Source organism: Euleptes europaea, chromosome 8, assembly GCF_029931775.1.
Source record: "Euleptes europaea isolate rEulEur1 chromosome 8, rEulEur1.hap1, whole genome shotgun sequence".
Classification (NCBI taxonomy): domain Eukaryota; kingdom Metazoa; phylum Chordata; class Lepidosauria; order Squamata; family Sphaerodactylidae; genus Euleptes; species Euleptes europaea.
In genome coordinates, this window is record NC_079319.1 from 30,810,606 (window position 1) to 30,831,911 (window position 21,306).

At 44.2% G+C, this 21,306-nt stretch overlaps 1 protein-coding gene across 2 annotated transcripts in view; it reads right to left on the reverse strand.

Moving 5' to 3' along the window:
* The window catches only part of WWP1 (WW domain containing E3 ubiquitin protein ligase 1), a 51,883-nt gene that overhangs the window by 19,003 nt on the left and 11,574 nt on the right, over positions 1-21,306 (reverse strand). Inside the window, exons 3-8 of one of the 2 annotated variants that reach the window (XM_056854873.1) lie at positions 12,421-12,545; positions 9,221-9,355; positions 9,054-9,117; positions 6,038-6,201; positions 4,252-4,591; positions 379-474 (exon numbers count right to left, since the gene is read on the reverse strand). In XM_056854873.1, the coding sequence (XP_056710851.1) occupies positions 379-474; positions 4,252-4,591; positions 6,038-6,201; positions 9,054-9,117; positions 9,221-9,355; positions 12,421-12,545 (924 nt within the window). Of the gene's footprint in view, positions 1-378; positions 475-4,251; positions 4,592-6,037; positions 6,202-9,053; positions 9,121-9,220; positions 9,356-12,420; positions 12,546-21,306 lie in introns of both variants that reach the window. The other variant, XM_056854872.1, reaches the window with a different exon arrangement.

The following is a 21,306-nucleotide window of genomic DNA, read 5'->3' on the forward strand; positions in this document are numbered from 1 at the left end:
CCAAAAATTACACTTGGTATGTGGTACAAGTATTAGTGGACTATAAATTCAAGTGACTACGGATGGTTTTTATGCTGTTTGGAATCCATTTATATCTTTTGCCATCCAACACAACAACTCTTATTTTCCATCTAGTACAAGGAACTTATGGAAATACGTGATTTAATCAGGAACATATACAGTTGATAAAGCTGCAAAAACCACTTGTTCTAACTGTAAAACAAAATGTATAACTGTAACTTGTTTTGCTATTCTAATTTTTTTAGCATGTTCCTTTTTGGGGTTTTTCTTCGTTATGTTTGGTAATGTATAGTTAGGAAATGACAATTTTAAAAACCCTAAAAGAACAAAGCCAAATCAATATATTTTCAGAGTTACCCTGGTGGCAAAGGCTGTGGCCTTTCCCAAGTTGTAGTTCTTGTATTGTGATCAACGTAATAGGTTCTACCATGTGGATCCTTTCTCTGTTCCCACCTTTAAAAAAAAAATTAACAGACAGCACAGTCAGTGATTGAAATTTTCAGAGACCAAAGTTATTTTTTATACAAAAAAGACAAACAGAAAATGTGGCTTTTATTTTTGTAAATCACGATGAGCTAAAATATTCTAGACAAAATAGACTAAATATTTTAGATGCCAATCAAAGATGAAGGAATTGATGAAAAGGTTCTACAAGATGTAAAAGTCCAAGATAATTAAGAAAAATGAGAGAATACTGCAACAACCAATGTCTTGTGTGAATCACTCTAGCATTTCAACACTTCAGCAAGCAACTAGTGGAAGACCCTCTGCCCCAATGAGTGTACAATATTCAGTTGTAACACCTGAAGCATGAGGATATCTTTTAAGTGCACAATGACCAATTTTCTTTAAAATATCTGTATATTTCACTTTCTTATACCTTATTTGTTTTTGTATCCCAGAAAACTGTTGATCTCAATTTCCTACCCAGACAAGGGGAACAGATGATACTTAGATAATTGCTGAATGCATGAACAGGATGAAGAGGCTGTATAACAGCTAATGCCGTTTTGATGGACAGAAAGAAGTTCTCCAGACCTACCGTATCTTTTTAATCTAATCCAGTCTTATTTATTTATTATGTTTATAACCCATCTTTCTTCCAACATGAGTGCCTCAGAAGGTCTAGTAATGCTATCCATGTGTTGGACTCTTACCACCAGGAAAGAACTTCCAAGAAGAGTTGAGATACCCATGTAATCTAGGGCAGAACTAGATTATATGTTCAGCCATGAGACAAGTCTTGCTTTTCCTGCAGCCAAACAGGAGCTGAGGGGAACCTTTTTCCCCAACCATTGCAAAGCCTAATTTGTATCAGGACCACAGCATGAGGGGATGAGGGCTTCTTTTTCCTCCCAAAATGGCCCCAGAGGGAGTTATTTGCCCTGTTGCAGAACTGCACAACAAGCAAATGCCCCTCAGGGCCATTTCAGGGCAGGAAAATGAAAAAGGGGTAAAGGCAGAAGCCCTCCTATCCATATTAGGCTGGTGACACTTCTGGGGGAAAAACTCCCCATAGCTGCTGTATTATCTAAACCAGGGGTCTCAAAACTGCAGCTCCAGAGCCGCATGCGGCTCTTTGGCCCGTTGAGTGCGGCTCTCCGAACTTGGTTCAGAGCCCCTGCTCTTGCGCCCACTCGCACCGGCAGCCAGGCTGCGGAGCTGGCGTGCCTGAGAGAGAGAGAGAGCGGGCGAGCGGGCGCGCTGTCTCCCCCCCCCCCGCCATGGAGAATGGCCGGGTCCCCCTTTCCCTTGCGCTCAATGGTTGGGAGGCTAAAGCCTCCCCTCCCCTCTAGCCGCACGATTGCTGGGCTGGCGGCTCAGCGGTTCCTGCCCCCCCCCCGCCTATCAGCTGTTGGGCGGGGTGGGCTTCCTTTGGTAGACCTGGCCTCCGACTGAGTCCCATTGGGAGGCCAAGTCTACCCACTGGCTTTCTTGGCGGTAGACCTGGACTCTGAGGAGGGGGAAAAAGTCCCCCTTCAGAGGCCAGGTCTACCAGTTGGCTTCTATGGGCCTCCGGAGGCCAGGTCTACTGTCAAGAAAGCCAATGGGTAGACATGGCCTCCCAATGGGACTCAGCCGGAGGCCAGGTCCACCAATAGGCTTTTATGGCGGTAGACCAGGCCTCCAGACAAGGACTCCGGACGGGGAGGGGGAAATGGCAGGAACTTACAATTTAATTTTTATCAATAAATAAGATCACTATTAAGTATGATATAAAGTTTTATTCAGTGTACCTATAGTTTAATTAAGACTTAAAACTTTAATTAAAATTTATTAAGTTAATAAACGGTGTACCTACCTATATAGTTTAAGTTTAAGAAATTTGGCTCTCAAAAGAAATCTCAATCGTTGTACTGTTGATATTTGGCTCTTTTGACTAATGAGTTTGCCGACCCCTGATCTAAACCAATGCCTAGTTTCTACAAGTTCCATCACAATGTTCAAGAGAAACCAGAGAATAATAGTAGATATCAGAATGAAGACAAAAATATTATTTCCTCAACAACAGAGTGAGGAGGTACTGGTAAAGTTAGAGATCAGAATGTCCTCTATCCTTTTCTGCAAGGAAGAAAACTTTATAAGTGTTGCTATTGTTTTGACATTCTGATGTATCTTCCTACACTGAATGATGAGAGAACACTGAATTGAACATGAATACTAATTCTGTTCAGTGGAAGGAAGATAACCTGACAGAGTAAACATGACAAAATTGTGACCATGATTAAGAGGGGCAGTTTCCACCCATTGATGTATATTAAAACTAGCTCTGTCCCTGATTTAAACACACTGGGAGCAGAGTGAAGGAGATGTAAATTCCTGGATGTTCTCCTTCCAGTGAGTAACTGGACATTTACATTAAGTCCAATATTCCCTTTCTAACATTTAAATAGTGTCAGCGTATGAAATTACTCATGTCTATAGCAACCATTAATCCCATCAATTTCAGTAGATGCAGCTATGTATAACTGAGTACTGAAAATCTATATTTTGGAAAAAGCACTACCAGCTGAACAGATATTGTAGTAGAAAGTCAGAAAGACAGAAAGAAATGCAGAATTTTGGTATAGCAGGGCAACATTCAATGGGCAGAAGGTTCAGATCTCTGTTCATGGAGCAGCCCTGGGCAAGTTAGTTCATAACGTCAGCAACCCCATGCATTATAATATGACCTTTTCAGGCCAGGTTGCAATCAGCCTGATCACATGAGGATGCAAACAGTGCCTCCATGTAGGGGCCATATATGTGGTCACCACACATAAAGACCCCATGTGAAAAGATGCTGCTAGTTCACAAAAACAGCTCATGCAGATAAACAAGAGCTACTGGATATATGAATTAGTTTGAAAACTGTGGTATTATCTTTTTGCCTAGCATTCTCTATCTGCTTTTAAAGAGCCTGAAATACTTTGTGGAGGGTACATCTTAGAAGAAGAGTTGGTTTTTATACGCCGACTTTCTCTACCACTAAAGGAAGAATCAAACCGGCTTACAATCACCTTCCATCCCCCTCTCCATAACATACACCCTGTGAGGTAGGTGGGGCTGAGAGAGCTCTAAGACCTGTGACTAGCCCAAGGTCACCCAGCTGGCTTCATGTGTAGGAATGGGGAAACAAATCCAGTTCACCAGATTAGCCTCTGTCGCTCATGTGGAGGAGTGGGGAATCAAACCCGGTTCTCCAGATCAGAGTCCACCACTCCAAACCACCGCTCATAACCACTACACCATACTGGCTCTCTCTATGGAAGCTTATCAAATTCAGGAAATTAACTGCTTTATTAAAATGTCCTGCATTTCTGACAAATTTCAAGGTGAAAATCTCTACTCAAAGGAAACTAATTCAAGTAGAATGATTTAAGAAAACATGCTTATTCCAAAACATAATGCACTTCACAGAAACAAATGGGTTGATAGAAGCAACCACTGTAGAGGAAAGGAAGGTGAGCCAGAAACCCCACTAGGGGCAAGTCTTCCCTTTTCTCCCTCAGCAACAGCAACAACTTTCATGTACCGCTGTTCCCACTGTAGAGGAAAAGCTACTGTCCCTGCTTATTAGCACAGCAGAGTTCATCATTTGGTCATGCCAGAAGTCATACCGGGTCTTTTATATACCATGATAGAGTTACAACCTACTGAATCTAGTAGGCTAAAAACTAATAAACATGTTAATGTGCAATGTCTTGTTTACACACTGTAATATTATTAATGAAAATACATTCCATATACCCTGGAGGCAAAGGTTCTACGCTGCTGTTAGCAGTCGGTTGTCTTACAGCTTCCCCAGACACATTTGAAGAATCCCTTGGTTTGGCTGCTTCTGCAACTGCGTTGTTTCTCAGATCTGAAGATGCAAGGTCTGTGGAAGCAACAGTTTCAGTTCCAGCAGAAACACTGGGGGCAGTTGTAGATGTGCTGCTTTCAGAGGTATTAGTAGCTTCTGTTGCTGAAGGAGGTTCCATAGTAGTGGTAGTGCAATCTGCAGATGTAGAGGATACCTCTGCAGAATCCATAAAAGTTTCAGAGGCTGAACAATTATCAGCTTCCATCATGGATGGCTCGCAATTAACTGGGAAGTGAGGGGAGGAAAAATATTAGACAATGGTTCACATGGAGTACATTCTGTACAATTTGCAATATCTGGATAAAGACTAGGTATACCAATAAAGGGAGGGAAGGCAGCATGGTATCTCATGATTTTGATAGATTGCAGAAGCCAGGAATGGTCAGTACTTGAAAGGGAAACCACCAAGGAAGACAGTGGCAAACCACCTCTGCTTCTCACCTGCCTTGAAAGCCTCTTGCTGGAGTTGCCGTTGGCTGAGATTTGGCGGCATTTTACACATATACCAATACTCAAGGACTATACTCTAATATTCTGCTTAAAATATAGTAAAAGGAGTATTTAGAAGTCAGGTGTAGAAAATAACTGAGGCCAATAGTTTCATGGTGAAATTTTCCCAAACTTTTCACATCCCTCAGAGGCTCAGTTCTTCCTCAGCACTACATGACTGCCTTTTCCTGTTCAGAAATCATAGTTGTGTACATTCTATATCAATTACATGATAGTCACATAAACTCAGTTAATGATGACACCTTGCAAGTGTTTAGTCAATTAAAATGTTTAATATAAAGTATTCCCCACCTGAGACATATTAAAAATTGAGCTAGAGGTAGCACCTAAAGAGGAAAGGATACTAACCTTGATTGTCACTGTGAAAAGTAGAGAATGAAGTACATAAACTATAAAACACATTGTATATTGAAATTGTCTGTAGGTACTTTACTCCTAAGCAGCATAAATACTCTAGTTGCATATTAACTTGTTTTAATCACAAAATAACTAATAGTACACACTTCCCTTTGTGAATTATCTGAAGTACAAGAAAGAAAATTGTTTTAAGAAAGTTACTTAGTCTCTGGTTCTTGTAGGTTATCCGGGCTGTGTGACCGTGGTCTTGGTATTTTCACACACGGTCACACAGCCCGGATAACCTACAAGAACCAATGAACTCTGACCATGAAAGCCTTCGGCATTACTTAGTCTCGTTTTAAGATCAAGCAGCGTTGTTATAAGTCACCTTGGGACCCACTCAAGGGAGAGAAATGTAGGCTGCCAACATTTTAAATACACAGATCAATTCTCCCTTAACAGATTGCTATCCCAGAATAAAGAAATACTTCAAACTTCACTACATAAATGTAATTATACATACGGGCAGGTATCAAAGAACCATAAGAATGCACTCTGCGGATTTTCTTACTACTCCCACTGCAGTCTTTCCTGCCTTCCCAAAGTCAAGAGATAGTTTACAAGCAGAAGATGAAACCAGAAAAAAGTAACCTTAAAACTGAGCACATGCAATGAATGCCTCCCACTAATTCATAGGTCCTTTAAGATCCCAACTACAAAAATATATCTATAACCAATTCCTGAAATTAATTTGGCTTAGTTGAAAAAATAAAAGTAACAAAACTTTTCACAAGACTCATTTTCCAACTGTTTTTCTCTTACCAATGTTGTTGCCAGGTTGGGTTGTAATTGGTTTTGGTGATGATGAATTTTTGGGTCTGGGTGCAATATGAGAAGCAGATGGTGTGCTGTCCCCACTGTCTCCATTAATTGCATGTGTAGGGAATGGGTCCTGTACTACAGAACTTGACGGTTGATTGTCTATTCTATTAAAAACATCAAAAGGCAGCATTCTTGTCAAAATAAATATTTTTAGATTAGTACTTCCATATAAAACTCGCATGATTATAATAAAAGTTCTGATGAAAAGGAACCAAATGATCATCAATCTGAATTGCAACAGTTCTGCTTATTAACTCTTGCCAACAGCACATAAGGTACACAGCACAAGTCAACGAATTTGCTACAAATTACATTTGAGTGGTCATATAATGGATTCCATCCCTTGTTCTTCCCCCTTGGGGCAATTACAATTAATTAACTTAGTGTTTGAGTTACTGATCCATACTCTTATTTTTAAGAAGTTTCTATTAGTTTTGTTTGCAACTTCTAATGTAAAGGCTAACATTTTCTACCACTGTAAGTTCTGGATGGCAGCTGTTCGTTCTGAATGAAGATAAATAAGCTCCTGTTCTGTCATCTTAGTGATAAAATACTTTTACGTAGTACATTTCATATTACAGTAGTAAGCTTCTCCCACTCGACAGTACTACAAGAGGGCAAATTCCTTACTTGCTCCCCTTAATGCTGTGCTTGATTGGAAAATAAAACCTATATCCTCATGCTAGTAACAATCAGACTGACTTAGATAAAGTCAGACATGAAAAACAGAGGTTACCCTGCGAGAATGAAAAGGCACTTAATTGGGCCAAAACCTTCAACACCAGCAACTCACTGCACAAGAAAATCCTTAAATGCTTTATAATTAAGACAAGTAGCAGAAAGGGGATGAGCCTTCAGTACTTTACTGCTAGATACATGTAAATGTATTTCCCAGAGTAAATCCTACACAGATAAAAAAGTGTGAGCTTGGGTTGGACTGGATTAGGGGTGTGCATTTGGTATATCTGAGCAGAAAAAATACCTGGAAAATACCTTACCGGTATTTTTCAGACATTTTTTCAGCTGAACACACACACAAAAATCTGACAGCTAGCCAGCTTTCCCAGTCCTGAATAAAGCAAAAAAAAAAAAAAAAATTCAACTTTATTCGGCAAAAATCAGGAAATGTTAAATAGCAACTGTTAAAGTGGGGGAAATTATCCTGTCCCGTTTCCCCACCTTTTGGCTGGTTTCCAGGGCATCAAAAGGGAGGGGGGAAGAGGCATCTTTGGAAGGCAATTAGGAGAGCAGAGCATCTTAGAGGGAGCTCTACTGTTTGCCCAATGGCATTAGTTCTTTGTCAAGGCCCTCCACGCCGATGTTGGGGCCATTTACGGCGGTGAGGACTCCAACGCTGGCACAGCCCGTTCCTTGCCTCCTGAGGACTTTTGTCCTCAGATGTCAGGAAAGCACTGTAAATATCAGACAGTGGAGGTCCTTAAGCCCTTTAAGGACACAGTTGCTCTCATCTGAAATCTCAACCATGGCTCTGGTCATTCCCATGATCCAAATGGCTCATGAGAACTTGACCACTTTTATGGTTCCAGCTACAGGACATGCAGACTTGATTCCAGAAGTGCAGGCACATGGAGGGTGTTGTTGCATTTTTAAGTTTTTAAAAGGCACTGCATTATTCCTATGCAGCATTAGGCATGATATAGGAGTTTAAAAAAATACGTGAGAATCTCACATTGCCTTTCGGACGGAGGAAGGGGAGGGGACTGCTCCTCAAAAAATTTAAAAAATTGACAAGAGTGGGTAAAGAATCCTGGGGGGTCATGTGAGAACAGAATGGAGGGATTTCAATGCACATTGGGTATAAAAGGATAACCACAGCTAACAATACAGAGAAAATGGATTACAGATTACCCTCCGCTGTCTAAAATCTCCGTTGCAAGGGTGATTTCACACACTATAGTGTTAGCAACCTGACCACCACATAAAACTACTGTAGTGTGGAAGCAGCCCATGTTTTACTCATGATTTTTAATTTTTAGCGTGATTTTTTAATTTTTAAAGACAGAATTTACAGAATTAAATCATGATAATTAGATACATTCCTATGTATACTATACTGTATATGCAACATTTTCAAGAATTATGTTTATTTAACTGTCATTAATTTTGGCTACACATGCTTGATGATGATCATTATTCAAGAGTTCAGTGTTTTCAATGTTATAAAGTTTAGCTTAATATCCAAATATGCTGGTAGTCCTACTTCTATGACTCCTACTACTATGACTCCTTGAGAGAGCTTCTGTCCTAAAGAATACCCTCTCTTTTATTTTTTCTACGTCTCTGATGGCAAAACTGAAGATATTTATGCTAGGGTGCAGCAGTTTGCAACTCTTTCTCAAGTACCAGGTATACTTTACTTTATTATGGTCATAGACCAGCATAACAATAACAACAAAGAAATAAAAAACAAATATGATAAATAAAATCAGAATACAATATATAGTTGAATTACATTATGTTACATTAAATTATTCTAAAATCTGAGGACTATCTAAAATCAAGGTTAATATTTATCCTTCGTCTGTTGCTGTTACCATAGCGTGTCTTATCCTTGTTGCTATAAAACAGAATTTTGCAACAGGTTTAGTGACTTTCTAATCTTTATCTGAGAGGAGATACCTAACATAAAATTCCTCTTAACAACCAGGTAGCTACCAGGGTATACCTGCAACTTTGTCTTACAGAAAATGAAAGCATTTATACTTTTGAATTCCATAAATGTGCCAGATACTTTATATGCTAATGAAGTTATAACTGAATTCAACACAGTGTTTGTAATGCTTAGTCCAACAATTCCATTAACTGAATACAAGTGAGAAAACCTCTCAGTTTAGCCCTGAAACACACAATCAGATATTCTATTAAACCAATTCAATTTAACATTTTAAAGGGACAATCACATTGTTGCCATTGTTGCATATAAAAGAAATCTGACCTGGAAGTGATTCTTGTGGATGCTTCTCTGTTTTCACGTAAAGCATCACCATTTTGCTGGACTTCTACTAAACAGTAAGAAAAAAATTAGATTTTCCCCTCCTTCATATACCAAGGGATAATAAAAGGGTTATTTTTCCTCGGTTTATTTTTCCCACTTTAACTTACTGGTTAGTGAACTGCAGTTTGTAAGTGATTCTGAGTCAAGCACCAAACCATCAAGCACAATTATCAGTTCTCCTGTTTGTACCAAGCCACTCTTGTTTTCCAATGAGAGTTTCAGTTGTTCTTTGACCCTTTCTACTAAAGAAAAACACATTTAAAGAATCAGTCACTGGATAGTTTTAAAACAGCCCTATGCTAATATTTTTAAACAGATGTTTTAGTAGTTTTACCATTTGATTCTGTAACCTATGGATCTACGTACGATTGCATATAAGAATTTTAACTACTGTGATGACCCACATCCCCAATAACAGATGTAACAAAATATATACTCTCATATGTATCTTCCTGTACTTACTCAGTTACAGACCTTGGCTGTGTGTGTGCTAAGGACCCTCAAGTCGTTTCCGACTCATGGCGACCCTATAAATCAATGTCCTCCAAAGTGTCCTATCCTTAACAGCCTTGCTCAGATCTTGCAAACTGAGGGCCAGGGCTTCCTTTATAGAGTCAATCCATCTCTTGTTGGGTCTTCCTCTTTTCCTGCTGCCTTCAATTTTTCCTAGCATGATTGTCTTTTCCAGTGACTCTTATCTTCTCACAATATGTCCAAAGTACGACAGCCTCAGTTTAGTCATTTTAGCTTCTAGGGTCAGTTCAGGCTTGATTTGATCTATAACCCACTGATTTGTTTTTTTGGCGGTCTAGGGTATCCGTAACACTCTCCTCCAACACCACATTTCAAAGGAATCTACTTTCTTCCTATCAGCTTTCTTCATTGTCCAGCTCTCACACCCATACATAGTAATAGGGAATACGATGGCATGAATTAACCTGTTCTTGGTTGCCAGTGACACATCCTTACACTTAAAAATCTTTTCTAGCTCCTTCATGGCTGCCCTTCCCAGTCTCAATCTCCTTCTGATTTCTTGGCTGCAGTCTCCCGTTTGGTTGATGATGGAACCAAGAAATAGAAAGTCTTCAACAATTTCAATTTCAATATAGACCCTGGCTATACAAGTTTAATTAAAGTACCCTACATCTGGATATTTGCATTCAAAAATCAACGAACTGTTACAAAATAACAGCAGAAAAGACTTCATGCAAGAGAAAAGCATCATGTACAGAGATAAGCATCCTAAAACCAATCCCAGCCTATTGGGGCTTTTGGCCTGGTCTCCAGTAATGCCCACCACCACTTGTTCCATTTTGCCCCCCAGTCATCCTGTCTCACATAAGCTGGGGGGAAAGAAACACACCCTTCCCTACTGTGAACAACCAAAATGCACATAATACATCTCAGCGGTTCGTCCAAGACTGCAAAAGGCTCTTTAGCAGCCCCATCATGCTTCCACCATACAAAGAGCATCAGAAAGCTCTGGTAGGGCTCTCCCATTATGTAGATCAGCAATTCACTTGCTTATCTCCTGCCTTACACAAAAAAGTCAACAGCCAAGGTACACAAGAGGAGAATGCTGACTAATTCCTTGGTCACTGTTCACACAGATATGAAAGGGGGACAAGATAAAGTCACCTGATGTGAGTGGATGAGGTGCTTTATACAGAACACCTGCAAAAACTGTCAAGAAGTTGAGGTCCCTCAATTTCTTGGATTTCATGATTTTCTTGGTTCAGGCCTAGAGGCCTATGAATTTTGTGCTGTTGAGATTTTAGACCAGCAAAATAGTTACATTTTGAAAGCTGCTTCTGGGGAGAGAGCCAGATAGGCATCCAGCTGCTACTTGTTAAACCTTTCTCTCCCCTTTCTGGAATGCAAGGCTGTGCGTTGTCACGGTAACTAATCGGTCAGCCACCATGACGATGTCCAGGTGCAGGGAGTTCTGCAGGCTTCATCACCTGAACCCGTCAATTAGTGAGTCAGCATTCTGACCAAGCAATTAATCAACCATTAAATTACTTTCATTTTCTCATTGGCTCTTGAGCTCACGCCATTGAGAAAACGATCATAAAACCAGATCAATTCTGAGCCTAATTATGCTCGTTGGGGGCACACCAAGAAGGCTGTGCAGGCGGCATCACAACCCATTCTGATTTTGGCCCTAAGGGGAAACTCTGGTCAACTTGACCTGCTTGGAGAAACTTTGGACAATTTGTGAAACTCTTGAATGCTGGAAGCATCTTTGGAAGTTGGTAACTATAAACCTGATGCAAGAAATCTTTGCCAATCCTTTTGAATCAAAAAGGCTTTTGAATGTATTAGTTAGCTATGCTAAATGGTTTATTATTTTATTGCCTATCACTTCATGAAACCCTTTTTCTTTCCTGTAAACCAGCATAAATCTTATAAATAAATTGTTAGCCTTTAAATGGATTGTGTCTTTTGACTTTGGGATTCCAAGCCTAAATCCAAGTGCCTTGTATGTGTTTTGACCACGCTATAATTGTGCAAACTCTTTTGGGAAGTGTGAACAGTCCTGGCTAGGTCTCAGCCTGGCAGGAATAGTGTCACACTGAATTTGAAGCTTGGCAGGGGTTATTCTGGACCCTTGCCTGGAGGCTTAACTTTTGGTCCAGAGTTGGTGGCAGCTACTCATTGAACTTGGGGTGGAAGCCCGGAGTTTAATGTTTTGCTTTTTGGGAAACTTTTGACCACCCTAATACCTAACCCAAGCAGCCCAGCTGGTAGAGGCTGGCTGGAGCTCTTTGACAAAAACCTCTGCTGTTATTTGTGGGGTAGGGAGTCAAAAACTCTTTGCTAGTGTCTGTGCTCATTTGGAAATGAGTCAATGGAAAGAACCAATATTGCTGGCTCCTATGCTCTTAAAACTTTTATAATCATAGCATGACAATTTTATTTATTTATTTAAACATATCTATACCACCTTTCTTTGTGATTCAAGGCAGCTTACAACAGTAGTTAAAATTAATTCCAACTAAAACTAAATATAAAAATAGCCGGCAAGGAAAATACAGCAAATGGTCACATTCAGAAAGATTAATATTTTGTTATGATGCAATTAGAACTTTTCCAGATTTGAGTATACACCATACCATTTTCAACATGAAAAAGCATGTCATCAGAATAATGTTACTTTCAGATACTGCACTAGTACAAAGAGGAAAGCTACCTTATGGGGAATGAGCAAATTACAACTTAAACACATCAATACAATACATATTAAGGTAACATTCCTTATAAAATGTAGGTGAATTAACAAAATCCAAATAAATGTGTAACTTACATCTTCTATTATGTATTTCCAAGGCTTGTTTAAGATCTACAGTGGCTTTTCCTAATAAACCATCAGCTTTTAGAGTATGATGGCTCCACACTCTAAATTCCAAAGTGGTTTGTGGAGTCACATTCCTGTAGACAACAAACAATGTTAGCTCCCTTTTCATAATTAGAAATATGCTATGCAGCACACTACAGTTCATCTTATCATACTTAATATGCAAAATAAAATAGCTAGGCCTTTGCTCTATCTGTAGCATGAAAACACTGGGATCACAATCTACAGTATCAGGCAATCTTAATATGCATCAACATTTGCTGATCTTCTGTCTACCAACCATGCACCTTTATCTGGTGCTTCTTTTAACAGAATGGAGCAAACACAACACATCTACACACCAGTGAAAGTGTATAATCTGTCACAGATGTAGCCAGAAATACAGGGGAACAGTTGTGGGTCTTGACTAAAAAATTCATAGAGAATGTGTTTGCAGGCCAAAATCAGGGCTGGCCTTGTCTCTCAGCTAAACACTGAGTCATGTCAAATGGGGAATCAAGGAACCCAGAATAGCACAACCTTGAAAAGGGACAAAGGGGTACAGAAAGAAACACCCTCTATCACAGTGATGGCGAACCTTTTAGAGACCGAGTGCCCAAACTGCAACCCAAAACCCACTTATTTATCGCCGAGTGCCAATGCAGCAATTTAACCTGAATACTGAGGTTTTAGTTTAGAAAAAACAACTCATACGCCCAGCAACTCAGACGCCCATGCACGCTCTCCAGGAGCAGAGGGCACCAGCACTGCCACCCCGGCGGCAGTTTCCCAGCGGGGCAGTTTCGCCGCCTTTGCCCATTCCCAGGCGCTGAGTGTGACCAGGTGAGCCCTCTGCACGTGGTGCCAGGCAAGGCAGAATGGGAGGCCGCGGGATGCTGCGAAGGGGAGGCGGGCAGAGAGTCCCTTCCGAGCCAAGCGACCCCTCCCCAGCCTGGAAACCGCTGACTGAAGCTCCAGGCTGGGGGTGGGGGGGCAAGGCTGGTGGATTCGGGGACTCGAGGACAGGCTCGATGGATGAAACGGCAAAACGGCGCAGACAGAAAGGTGCCGCTCGTTGATTTGCCTTTTCTTGGCACATGTGGATAAGAACATAAGAAAGGCCCTGCTGGATCAGACCAAGGCCCATCAAGTACAGCAGTCTGTTCACACAGTGGCCAACCAGGTGCCTCCAGGAAGCCACAAACAAGACCACCGCAGCAGCACCATCCTGCCTGTGTTCCACAGCACCCAATATAACAGGCATGCTCTTCTGATACTGGGGAGAATAGGTATGCAGCATGACTAGTATCCATTCTAACTAATAGTCATGAATTGCTATTATTTTTTGCCTGGCCAGACCCCATGGCCCTCGGAGACCCCTTCCAGTTTGTCGCGGGGGCCGCACGGCCGTCTGCTCACAGAGGGGCTCCTGGCTGCTGACTTTGCGAAGGCAGACCCCCCCCCCACGCCTCCGGAAGGCTCCTTGGGGCGCCACCCACAGGCCACAGCTCTGGGCTCAGAAGCGGGCCTAAGCAGCGGGGGCTGGCCAGGCACAAAAGCCCGGCCATGAGGGACGCAGCTGGTGCCCCTCCCCCTGCCCCGCAGGCAGCTGCTCCGCTCGCCCCTTCTGTCCTTCCCAGGGCCATGGGGGGAGTATGGGGGCCACCCACAGCAGGTGGGGGCCTGTAGAAGGGCAGCGCCCATTCTTGCTCCTCGCTTGGGGCGGGCTCCCTGCTGCTGCCCTCGGAAGGCCCTCACCCGCTCCGGAGGGGAGCCGGCCTGCACTGCAGCCTCCTCCCCACCAGCTGCCCCGCAAGGGGCACAGCACAGCATTCCTATGGGCAGGGGTGGGGAAGGAAGCGAAAGGGCGATGAGGAAGTGGACGCCGCCGCGGGTTGGTCTGTCCGGCGGGAGCAGGGCAGCGGAAGGGGGGAGGGGGGACAACTTGCCCGGTGCCCAACTCCTTTGCAGCGAGACAAGCAAGTTGGTCCTCCCCTCTCCCACCCATCCTCTTCTTTTTTCCACCCCCACTTCTCTTCCTCGTTGTCAGCGCTAGGCTACAGCCTCCCCCATCCGAGGTGGAGATGAGCAGGGCTGAGCCAGAGAGGGGAGCGGGAGCCGACAAACAGCTGAGCTGCAGCCGAAGCTCAGCTGAGAGAGGGAGGGAGGGGCCCAGACGCTGACCCGGGAGGCCTTTCGGAGCCCGGGAAGTTCAGGACGGGAGGCTCGGGAGGGGGCGGACGTTGCTGCCGTGCGCCCGGCCCTCTCACGCAACGGCAGCGAACCACTTACCCCCGCGGGCCGGCAGAGAGGGCTCGGCGTGCCAAGTCGGGCACACGTGCCGTACGTTCGCCAACACAGCTCTATCAGATTAGAAATAGTATAATTTATATCAATAAATATATGTATTGAGGTCCAATACAAGAAACATCTGAGATTGGCAAGAATGGAGCCTTGTTTACTCACCGTGAGAGCTCCTTCTGTTCTGGGTTGAAGGGCATCTTGAAAATCGCGGGTTTTACCATCACATGCCCAGGGAGGCAGGACAAAATAATTTTTTTTCCATTTCCTGTCTCCCTGGGCGGGAAAGCCAGTTTTCGGACTCGCCGAGCTAAGGAGACAGGTAAGTACATGCAAACCACAAGTAATACCAAGTACTTTAACAAACTTATATAACTATGAACTCCTGAAGAATAAAGAGAATAGAACACAGAACGTAAATAGAAGAGATTCCACAGGTAGTTGTGTACTAAGCAAGATAGCGGACATAGGGAGAACTCTGTCGTAACAATACTTGAAATAGTCCCCAAACGACTAGTTAACCTGAATAACGGATAACATTAGGTCTTGGAATAAGTGGGCGGGCAAGATGCCCTTCAACCCAGAACAGAAGGAGCCGTCATGGTGAGTAAACAAGGCTCCATTCTCAGTTCTGGGTGGAAGGGCATCTTGAAAATCGTGGGATATCCAAGAGCTAAAACGCTGGGTGGGATTAAGATGTATCCAAGACCTGTTGCAGAACCCTCCTACCAAAGGCTGCGTCTGCAGAGGCAATGGAGTCAATTTTGTAATGTTTAATGAATGTAGAAGCTGACGACCAGGTGGCCGCTCTACAAATCTCGTCCAGGGATGCCTGCCTATTGAAGGCGGCAGAAGTGGAAGCGATACACACCGAATGTGCTGTGATTCCCGTTGGAAGTGAAATCTTACAGGCCTTGTAGGCTTCCGTAATGCACTGTCTGACTACAGCACTAATCGCCGTGCTGGACATTTCCCCCCCTTTAGAGAAATGACTATAGAAATGAAAAGCGCTTCTGATTTTCTGATGGGAGCAGTACGTTTAAGGTACACTTTCAGGACCCTTCTAAGATCTAGATGGTGCCGCTCCTTTTCCTTGGGGTGTGAGGGATCTGGGCAGAAAGAGGGGAGGTGAATTTCTTGGCACCAGTGGAAGAGTGAATTCACCTTGGGAATGAAAGACGGGTCCGGTCTAAAGAACACTTTGTCTCTGTGAAAAACGCAGAGGCCCTCCCTCATGGAAAGTGCCCTTAGTTCAGAAACCCTACGGGCGGATGTTACCACAACGAGGAAAATGGTCTTCATTCTCAACATCCTTAGTGGGATTTCCCTGATAGGTTCATATGGAGGGCGCGTCAAGGCATTGAGCACTACACTGAGGCGCCAGGTAGGGAAGCGATGGACAACAGGAGGACAAATTTGAGTCACCCCTTTCAGAAAGGTTATGATGTGCTGATGTCTGGACAGAGGAGCATCTTCAGACGGTGACAAAACGGTGGATAAGGCCGCCACCTGTCTGCGAAGGGTGGAGGCCTTGAGACCCATTGCTACTCCTTCATGAAGAAAGTCTAATATGATTGGTATGCCTGGAGAAAGAGGATTGAAATTCTTATGCCTAAACCACAATACAAAGGCTCTCCAGGAGGTATTATAGATTCTCCTGGTAGAAGGTCTTCTAGCCTCTAACATGGTGTCGACAACAGCTGAGGAATAGCCTACTTCTAAGAGGGACTTCCTCTCAATTTCCACGCGGTTAAGCGCAGCCATTGAGGGTCTGGATGGAATAGGGGACCCTGATGTAGGAGATCTGGTGTGATCGGAAGTTCCCATGGTGTTTGAATGGACAATTCCCGTAGGCTCGGGAACCAGGGACTCCTTGGCCAAAAGGGAGCAATGAGAATAACAGTTGCTCCTTCCCTCCTTATCTTCCTTATGACCCTCGGGAGAATGGGAAAGGGTGGAAACACAAAGAGAGTCTCCTTGGGCCAGTGGGAGAAGACAGCGTCCATGCTCTCCACTTCCGGGTGGAAGTAACGAGTTAGGAACCTTGGGAGGAGATGGTTGCTCCCTGAAGCAAAGAGATCTACTGAGGGCTGTCCGAACCTCTGTATAATCTGGTGGAATACCGACCTGTTGAGGGACCATTCTCCCTCGTCCAGGACTTGTCGACTCAGCCAATCGGCCTGGGAGTTGAGGCTCCCTGAGACATGCTCCGCTGTCAGGGATAACAGGTTCAATTCGGCCCAAAATAGAATATTTACTGCTTCCTGGTGTAGCCTGGAAGACCTCGACCCCCCCTGCTTGTTGATGTAGGCCTTCGCTGAGGTACTGTGCATTCGGACTAAGATATGCTTGTAATGTATGACATGTTTGAAGTGTTTTAGGGTGAGCCAAATTGCCCGGAGTTCCAATAAGTTTATGTGTAGCTTTCTTTCGCCCACAGACCAGGTCCCTTGAGCAATGAGGTTTTGACAAGTGGCTCCCCACCCCTCTAGACTGGCATCTGTGTAGATTTGGGTCTGACTTTCTACCACAAAATGTACTCCCTTGTTCAGATTGGTGCTCCGGCACCACCAGAGTAGTGATTGCCGGAGTGACCAGGGAAGGGGAATGGATTTGTCCCTGCTCTGAATGATGAGATTCTGATGGGGTTGTAAAAGATTCTGAAGAGGTCTGAAGTGAAATCTGGTCCATGGTACCGAGTTGAGGCAGGCTACCATTTTCCCCAATAACTTGGCCAGGTTCATGAGTCTGCTGTGACTGGAGCTGATTGTGGCCCGGACCATGGATCGGATCTTGACCACCTTGTCCTGAGGCAAGATCACTAAGTTCTTGTGGGTGTCTAAGATGACGCCCAGGTGTTCCAATCTTTGAGATGGGACCAGGTGACTCTTCTCTGTGTTTATGAGAAAGCCGTGGTAAGAAAGGACCTGGATCACCCTGGACGTGTGAGTCAAGGCTTGATCTCTGGTAGGTGAACAAATCAGTAGATTGTCCAAATAGGGAAAGAGGGTTATCCCCTCCAGACGGAGCAACACCACCAGCATCACCAGAATCTGGTGAACACGCGGGAGGCGGAAGACAGGCCGAACGGAAGAGCCCTGAACTGGTAATGACTGTCTGAATAGCAGAACCTGAGATATTTCCTGTGGTTCTGGTAGATCGGGACATGTAAATATGCCTCCTTCAGATCTAGCAAGGTCATGAAATGATCTATTTGAAGGGCTTCCAGAATGGACTGAAATGTTTCCATACGGAACTTCCTGTACCTGACCTTCCTGTTTAGATGTTTGAAGTCTAAGATAGCTCTCCAGTCCCCATTTTTCTTGGGGACTGTAAAGAAAATCGAATAGACCCCTTTGCCCTGATCCGCCAATGGAACCGGTTCTATGGCTTGAATGCTCTGAAGGTGGAAAATGGCCTCCAGGGTTCTCTGATGTTTTTCTTTCTGCATGGACCTTGGGGAATTTACAAATTTCTAGGCTGGAAGGCTTGAGAATTCTATCAGGTAGCCTGTGGATAATACCTGAGTGACCCAGGCATCCGTGTAGGAAGTTTCCCACCTGTTGTGGAAATGTAGGAGTCTGCCCCCTACTTCCGGGAACCTGGCGTCACTGTTTAGTGTTCTTGGAGAACTTGTCTCCTCTGTTATTGGCAAATTGTTGGTGTCCTTGGAAGGAACGAAAATTTCTAGCGCCCCCTCTGCGAAAGGAATTCCTGTTGCTACTGCTCCAGGAACCTCTACGGTTGTCCGGCCTAAATGGAGCCAAGATATGAGAGGATCTGAAATTGGGAAATGACAACGAAGGTTTCCCGTCTTTCTTGAAAGACTTTGGGAGAACCTTCTTCTTGTCTTTATTTTCGACTAGGATTTTTTCTAGTCTGTCCCCAAAAAGCTTACCCCCCGTAAAAGGATAGGACATGGTCAGTGTTTTGGTCTTAAGTTCATTTTGCCATGGACAAACCCACAAGGCTCTCCTAACGGCAATATTGAATGAGACAGCTCTGGCTGCAAAAGACATTGCGTCAAGAGACGCATCCGCCATGAAGGCCGAAGCCTTGAGAAGTCTGGTGAGACCCTCTGATAGCTTGCGGTTGTCACCAGTGTACAATTGTATTATTTTTCTGAGCCATACAATCAACGCCCTAGCCATAATGGATGTGGCTGCAGAAGCTTGAATTGCCAAAGTGGACGCCTCATGGACCTTTTTGGACAGAGTCTCTGCTTTCCTGTCCAAAGGGTCTCTTATGTTCCCCATCCCATCCTCAGAAGGGAGGTCAGGGGAATGAAGAGCCGCTACTGGAGCGTCAATGATAGGAAGTTGGAACAGATTCATGGCTTGGGGAACCATCGTGTAAATGTTTTTGATATTGGCCGAGAACTGCCTATTGGCCAGAGGCTTGTCGAACTCTGCCTGTACCTGGTTCTCGAAGAACTCAGGGAAAGGAATTTCCCAAATGTGAGGTTTGGTGCTAGGAAAAAATTCCTTAGTGCCTTTCTTTCTGGACTTTGGCTTGGACTCAGGAGTAGGGTCTGGGTCCTCGTTGAGATCTAATGCTATCAGAGCCTTGGTTAAGAGGCCCTGAAAGTCCTCTGCCAGAAAGAGACGAGGATGCTGCTCTTCTAACAGGATGGGGTTGTCCTCATCAGAGTCTACCTCGCCATCCTCTTTGCTCTCTTGATCAGATAACACTGGGACAAGATCCTCCATAGGCTGAAGGGGCTGTGAGCCGGATTGTGCTTTCAAGGCCGCTTTAATGTGCCACCTTGAGGATTGCCCTGCCAGATTGCCCTGGGCCTGCTGGGGGGGCTCGATGGCAGAGTGGGAAGGGCCTGGGTTGCTAGCCTGAATTATTGGGGCCATAGATTGTCTTAGGGCATTCATCATTTGGGCTTGCCTATCTAGTACACCACTGAACAAATCCAACATTTCTCTCCTTGTAACAGGAGCGGCGGGATCCAACTGAAGTACATTACCCCCCTGTTGCCCGTTTGGCACTGGCGAAGTTCCTCCCCGCAATGAGGTTCCTGAGGCCGTCGAGGCTCCTGGCGCCCTCTCGTGAAACTCAGCAGCCTCGGCGCCATTTTGAGGCGGCTCATCCGAGCGCGCCTTCTTTGGAGCCGCCGGGCCCTCGAATCCGCGTGCGGTGGAACTGCTGTTCCGGCCACCGGTCGTCTCTCTGCGCCTTCGCCCTGTCGAGGGGACGAGGGCTAAGTCGTGATCCTCCTCGGATAGAAGATCTGAGTCGGAATCCCTCCTGCCGTCCGCCATCTTGCCCAGTAGAGCAAAGTGGGGGGGGCGGAGAAGTTGGGAGGATCGGGCCAAGAAACGGAAGGAGAGAGGAGTATCGCGTTAGCGATCGGTAGCGGTAATGGAGGACAAACAAATGGAGGAGAGGAACGAAGCGGGGGCAACGCACAGAGCAACACACAAAGGAATTCCCTAGAAAAAGCGGAGTTCTCTGACAAAGCTGCCACCCTAACCGAGGCAGGACGGAAACTGGCTTTCCTGCCCAGGGAGACAGGAAATGGAAGAAAAAATTATTTGGTCCTGCCTCCCTGGGCACGTGATGGTAAAACCCGCGATTTTCAAGATGCCCTTCCACCCAGAACTGAGAATGTCTAAACACAGAAGTGAAGATACAGCTCAAAGATCAGATGTATTGGTTGGGGGGCAACAGATAATCATACATCTAATATGTTAATGGGCTCAAGTAATTGCTCTCCTTTTTTATCTATTTAAATCAATGGGCTGGCTCCAGCCAGCTTTTTAACTCACAATCACCTAATCCCTCTTTTTATCCCTGGCCCACCCCATCAGATTCGCCTTTAGCCCTTGCAGGTCCCATGATCCCCAGCATAGCCTTTAGGGTGGTCAGAGAAGACCCTCTCCTCTCTTTCCCTCCAGTGGGGAAGCTAACCCAGTAGATGGTATTATTATATTATTTTAAGTTAGTCAGTGTTAAAAATGTAAATGGTTATTTTTAATAAAAGGATAATATGGAGGCATGATTCTCTAAGGTGTACACTATACTTTTAAAAAAGTAAAAATATTGAGGTGTAACTCTTGCCCAGATATTAATGTTTTGATACAGGAAAGCTACCTAGACACCTAAGTGCACACCTACATCTGAATCAGGGATAACCAGAGCCATTTGGAACAAACGGAATGGTTAATGCAGTCTTCAAGGTTGAAGACTGTGCGTGCACCACAGGACTTTTCCACATGGATTTTTTTTTCAGTTCTGTCCCCATACTGCTTCGATTTATCCCCTGATTTCAGCATGCATTTTTGTGCCTTTAGTTTTCATTTCGGGTTTTTTGTCGTCGTCCCCTTTTCCCATTCTTCTGAGACCACTTTTACCCAATGCTTTTCTGGAAACCAATTCTGAATTGCCTATTTCCTTGTGCATAATGTCTCTGTTGGTTTTCATTCTCCCGCCCACTCCCACCCTCCTCTGGCCCACTGTTCGATGATTGGACTTTCGTGGTCAAACCACTCCCTCTCCTCCTCTTCCACCCTGAAGATGAGCAAATTTTTGATTTTCTTTTTTTAA